At 33.5% G+C, this 6,483-nt stretch overlaps 1 protein-coding gene across 1 annotated transcript; it reads right to left on the reverse strand.

The window, feature by feature from the left end:
* Positions 1–582: 582 nt before the first annotated feature.
* On the reverse strand, positions 583–5,452 carry LOC134684730 (fucolectin-6-like). The gene is made up of 4 exons (XM_063544036.1): positions 5,422–5,452; positions 4,086–4,307; positions 3,250–3,271; positions 583–805 (listed from the first exon to the last, which is right to left on the reverse strand). Exons 1-4 carry the CDS (start codon positions 5,450–5,452, stop codon positions 583–585), a joined length of 498 nt encoding a protein of 165 aa, XP_063400106.1.
* Positions 5,453–6,483: the final 1,031 nt, after the last annotated feature.

The following is a 6,483-nucleotide window of genomic DNA, read 5'->3' on the forward strand; positions in this document are numbered from 1 at the left end:
TAACATTGATATCACAATTTTAACACAACTTTAAACAGAACGTTAACGTTTAATCATTTACAGTGAGAAAGTCAGTGTCTTTTCGACATGTTTTTGACTAAAAGATCGAAAAATCATAGTTATGCATGTGTACAATGTATTTCAATTTAAAAACAAACCCGCTGGCCTAATATCGAACACGTGTTGGCTTTAAACCAATGATCTCCATAGAGGTGTATAGGAGGTAAGATGAAATATGAATACGGATGGTTTTTATAGGTTTGGTTACAATGATGTTTTATTAGTGTAATACCGACTGTAACGACAATGCATAAATAAACTTCAGAATTGAAGTATTAAATTTTCGTTCTTGCAGTTATTGAGTCGAGGCTACGTCGAGTTGTGGTATTGTCAATTGGAAACAATTGAAAAAATTCAGACAAAACAGTCTCTACCTTAAAGCTCAGCAAAACGAAACAAATTTTGTGTTAATACTATATTCAAATATTTATTTTTGAAATAAGATAACATGATACATTTAATCTACATTGAATGACATAAATTTCAAGCCACAAACATGCATTTTTATAAAAACTAGTCTACTTATCCAATCGTCCTGTCTACAACAGCCATAACCTTCACCTCGAGTAAAGCTAAGTTTGATGCATGATTGATCTTTTGAATCCTGACATAACGGCCATTTATTATCGGACTGCATTCAAAGACCAGGTCGTCTCCTGTCTTGGCTGGTCCTGTGTAAAAGTTAGACCTCGTCATATGATTATGTGATGACCCAGCAGTTATATCTAATTGATGATAAGTTGACCTGTAATATAAATCCATGTATTTAACTTTATTTAATATAACAAATAATCATGCATATACTCTATGTTTTTTGGTAAGTGCAAGTGTGTTTTAGCTGGCTATGCTCTGTTGCTGAATGGATTTATCCGAATTTTCCCCTGTATTTGCATTTAAGAAAAAAATAGTCTCTTTACCAAACTGGCCTGTCAACAATGACAACAACGCGACGTGTATATGCAAAAACAGAATACAATACAACCTAGTTCATGTATATAGATATAAGAAGATGTGGTATGAGTGCCAATGAGACAACTCTCCATCCAACTAACAATTTATAAAAGTAAACTTATATAGGTCAAGATACGGCCTTCAACACAGAGCCTTGGCTCACATCGAAAAGCAAGCTATAAAGGCCCCAAAAATTACTAGTGTAAAACCATTCAAACGGGAAAACCAACGGTTTCATCTATATAAAAACGAGAAACGAGAAACACGTATGAACTACATAAACAGACGACAACTACTGTACATCAGATTCCTGACTTAGGCCAGGTGCAAACATTTGCAGCGGGATTAAACGTTTTAATGGTACCAAACCGTCTCCCTTTTCTGAAACAATAGTATAACATCACAACATAGAAAAACACACTATAAAATATGAATTGGAAGGCTTAACTCAATAAAAAACGCAAATTAACACACAATGAACGATACCTGAATTCAAATACATAGTTAATAAAAATTATAAGGGATAAATAATTAAGTTCAAAAGTAAATAAAAAGGTTTAAACAAAGTAAAAGTAAGATACCACTGTGAAATGTAAAACAGTTTTTAGAGAAATCATCACTTTTGAAAAAACCTGCGTCATATCCTACACAGGTAAATGAAAATAATTTTGTCGTTAAGTATTATTCTTCGTCTGTGTGTATAAAATCTTCCGTTTAGGAATACCAAGACATTTCTTTAATATCAATAAAACTAATATACTCTTTAACTTTTAGTGTTTACCCTAATATTACAACGCTTTATTCGAACATTATGTATGCACTGTTTTTACCAGTTTATATATATATATATATTGATACATATGTTGTCTAAAACAGTATTTGGTTCGAAAACCGTATCTATACGGTGTAAAACCGCCGTACAGTTCATTGCAGAAGTTGTGCGTACTACAGCGACGCACCAAAAACAAGCTCATCTTTCACATGAGTATAATGTTGTGTACAAAAATTATGAAATGCTAGTTTTAACACAAGCTGTGATTACTGGGGAAAAAAATGAAAATAACACGTTATAGATTTAATGCACCCATGGCACTTTTCTATATTTACCTTTATCAGGAACGCTCAAACCAGAATATTTGAAAGCCAAGGATGTATAAGATAAAATCATCATAGATACCAGGACTAAATTTTGTACATACGCCAGACGCGCGTTTCGTCTACAAAAGACTCATCAGCGACGCTCGAATCCAAAAAAGTTAAAAAGGCCAAATAAAGTACGAAGTTGAAGAGCATTGAGGACCAAGATTCCTAAAAGTTTTGCCATTTCTATTCTATCTCATAAGAACCGAAACAATTTAGGAGCTATATGACCAAAACAGATCTAACAAAATAGTCAAATCCATCTAAGGTCATCTTTGCTTGAGAGAAATGAAAACTAAGTTCCTTTATAAACTAAAAATTTTAGACGGACAATTTTAGAAAGGTTTGTTATAAATCATGTCAGTACCAAAGAACTGACTAGTGACCTGATGTATGTTGACAACAAAATTAAAGCACATTTGCTGAAAATTTTCAAGTCTGCCCTTTCGCAAAACAATTTTAAAGTGTTTTATCGAACCTTCCTGACAACCAGTCATACAATATGTTTTAGTAGTGTATTGGTAGTATGATTGGCACTTTTGGCAAGCTAACATCTGCCTTGGTTTTCGAAATCAGTTCAATGTTTATGAAATCTTATTCGACCACGACTGTGTTTTACAACATAATGTGTATTCAATAATATTTAAACAGTGACGGCAAATACATGAAATAGACATGCCATTTATTATTTCATTTACTTTAATGAAAAATTGGGAGTTTAAGAAAATCTTGTTTGTAGCCCTTAAATTGTCGCAGCTAACTATTATCATGTAATATTTGGATTCATTAATCTATTTATTTGTTCATGCTTTAATAAACATTTAATAATTATCTAAATAGCAAACTTGCCACCGAACATCCAAATTTACCACCGATCAAAATTTGACACAATGTGTAATGTCAACTAATGAATCTAATTATAGTTTAAGATTCGCGCGTAGTTTATCTTTGAATGCAATGTTATCATGTTTTTTGGACGAATTTTAAACGACAATTTAAAACACATCATTAACATAAATTTTAAGAATTTATAACGCAGTTAGTTACACAAACATTATTTGGATTTTAGTCTACTTCGAATATGCAAAGCACACATACCAGTACAAGAATTTGCCATCAACTGTACAAATCAAACTCAATATAAAGACAATTAACGGTACAGTACTGAAATTCAGATAGAAGTCTTTAAATATCTACATATAATAACACAAACAGTTTGTCAATCGTTGTAAGTATGTTAACTAAACAGATTTATAAACTACTGATAAACACTGAGAAACTAAGACTATGAGAAAAGCAAACCCGATTAAAAAAAAAAAAAACCATGGTATGCATACTCGGAAACTATAATGACTGTGCGATTTGAGGTTTGTTGTTGTTTAAGATGCATAGCATGTAAGGGGCCTGTAGTTCAGTGGTTGTCATATGTATATCATATTTGTTTTGTTAATTGCTTTGTACTTAAATCAGGCCGTTAAGTGTCTAGTTGGAACTGTTTTGTGTTTGTTATTATGGGGCCTTTAAAAGGTAGCGTTGCGGTATTGGCGTTGCTTCTTGTTGAAGGTTATATGGTGACTTCCAGTTGCTAACATCTAGGCATTGTGTCTCCGGTGCTGCGTTTTCTCATTGGCAATCACACCATATATTCTCATTTTTATACAAAAAATGTTCATGCTATATCAATAATGTTAATATAATTTCAACAATCACGTAAACATGTGTTTTAAATGCATTTTTTGCTTTCTTTTACGACAATTGGTCTCTGAATGAAAATGCTTTGACTATGTATGTATTAACCTCACTGCATTCGATACACAATTTATACATGTTTGACTTTTGATTTTGACCAAGTAGAGTTATCATTAACAATGGCATAATTAGGAAAAAAGCCATGCTCATAAAAACAGATTTTTAAAATTCAACTATCAGCTTACCGCAACAATCTTTCCTTACAAATATTTCAACCTGTCTGATCTTAAAATCACGACCAAGGTCAACCTCCCAGTATGGTGACAGATCACCATACAGATCTGTCATAGAAAACGTATTCAAATTTCCGTCGTTAGCATACCCAGGTCGAAGATGAACATACTGCGAACTCTGTCTAGATGCTTTTCCTTCTGCCACCTCTCGCAAAACTTGAACATTCGATTTACCTGGAATGAGATAAATGACTAATATTGAAAATTGTCTTCCAGCTGATTAAAACTTCCAAACCATTTAATTCAATGTTATTAACTTGTCTTATGAAAAAGCAGGGTTATCTCAAATTGATATAATCATTAAACAACATTGATAAACACATTAGGTTGCTACATGTACATGCATAAATGAAACAGCAGTATTCCGCTGTTCAATAATCATAATTCGATAAAGCAAAACCAAATCCGGGTTACACACTAAAACCGAGAGAAACACAGTCATCAATTATAAGAGGTAAACAACGCAACAACAGAAACATTAATCTACAACAAAAGCAAACGCCAACAAACATAGAAATAGACTGTAGATAACAACTGCCATATTCCTGACTTAGAAAAGGACATTTAAAGAAAAAAATAGTGGGTTGAACCTGGTTTTATGGCTAGCCAAACCTCCCGCGTATTTGGCAATGTTAAAAATACCGCTAAAATGACAATACTACGTGACAGGAATACAGTAAACACAAAAGCAAGAACACTCAACACAGAGAAATAAATAAATACAAACTTTAATAGTACTTTACATGAACTATTGTAAAAGGCGGTGGTCAATTCGAATTAAAATTCTATGCATAAATTTGCCCTAATTGTCATGTAGGTTTTCTTCTTTTGAACTGTAATCCGTTCAAATCATTGCAATGGTTACAAAGTCTTTGAGAAAAAGATAAACAAGTGTTACCTAAAATTACTATTATTTTAACCTATGAACTAGAAAATGAGTTCAAAGTCAGATAAACTCTGCCTGAGAGACATGTTAAACTTGCGATAATTCCATACACCTCAAATATTTAACCTATTGCTTACAGATATATAGAATCCGGGACACCGACATAAATACCGAACACTAAGACAAATTCAAAAAGGGAATGTCTATAAAACCTTAACTGACAAAATCAAACGCTGTCAATGAACAGAACAAGTGAAAAACAACTGCCATATTCCTGACTTGGTACAGACATTTTCAAAAAAATAAAGTGGGCTTATACTGGTTTTAAAGCTAGCAAAACCATAAGAGTTGAAGCAGGAAAGCAAACCGCTGACGTTTAAACCCTAAAAAGGTCAGACAAACCTGTCTGACAGACAAGTACACCAAGAATCATTTAATACACCAAATAAAGTAGCAGAGATGCAGACCTTACCATGAAAACGTAACATTTACCAATGAAACATGAAAACATGGTCAATGCCAGATAAAACCTACAAAACAGATATGCGCGTCTGGCGTATTTAAAAAACATAAACCTGGTACCTTTTGATAGCTATTATTTGTGTGTGTCTCTGTCCTGTATGTTCTCACATTTTTTTATATTGTAGTCCTGTCATGTAATGTTGTCATTTTAATGTTTAAACATATTTATTTATAGTGGATTGGGAAACAAGTTTTGCAACTTATATTAATCCCTTTCCACTTTGCGGGTGCGAGTGCTGCCTTGTACATGTTGTAGCGGCATTAGCCTGCTCTTTTTTGAAATCTACAAGGGTGTCTTTTACGTGCGAGAGATATGGCTCTCTCTTAACACGGGTCAGCCATTTATCGTCCCCTTCCGACGGACTATCATCGTTTCCTCAAGACCATACTCGCAAATGGTGTCAAGGGAGAGCCGAAAATTAAGTCCCTGAAATTTTCATCCCGGAACGGGAATCGAACCAGGAACCTTAAAGTTTGTGTTAGTATTTCGATACTCTAACCACTACACCACGGCTCATTTGAATGTTATATTTAACATTTCCATAAAAAGCGGGAGGTTTGGCTAGCGACAAAACCAAGTTCAACCCACCATTTTTTCTTAAAATGTCCTGTACCAATCCAGGAAAATGGCCATTGTTATATTATAGTTCGTTTCTGTGTGTGTTGCATTTGAGTGTTGTGTTTCTGTTGTGTAGTTGTTCTACTCTTATATTTTATGTGTTTCCCTCAGTTTTAGTTTGTTACCCGGATATGTTTTTTTCTCAATCGATTTATGAACTTCGAATAGCGGTATACTACTGTTACCTTTATATATGTACATCTTACTATCATTCCATACACCAAATGTAGTTGACCTCCTGCATACAGTATTTGATCAAAAGATATCCTTGATCACCAAAACTTCTCTTTGATCACTGATGCATGAAATGAAGTCGGGGTCAG

This window comes from Mytilus trossulus, chromosome 9 (genome assembly GCF_036588685.1).
Source record: "Mytilus trossulus isolate FHL-02 chromosome 9, PNRI_Mtr1.1.1.hap1, whole genome shotgun sequence".
Classification (NCBI taxonomy): Eukaryota; Metazoa; Mollusca; class Bivalvia; order Mytilida; family Mytilidae; genus Mytilus; species Mytilus trossulus.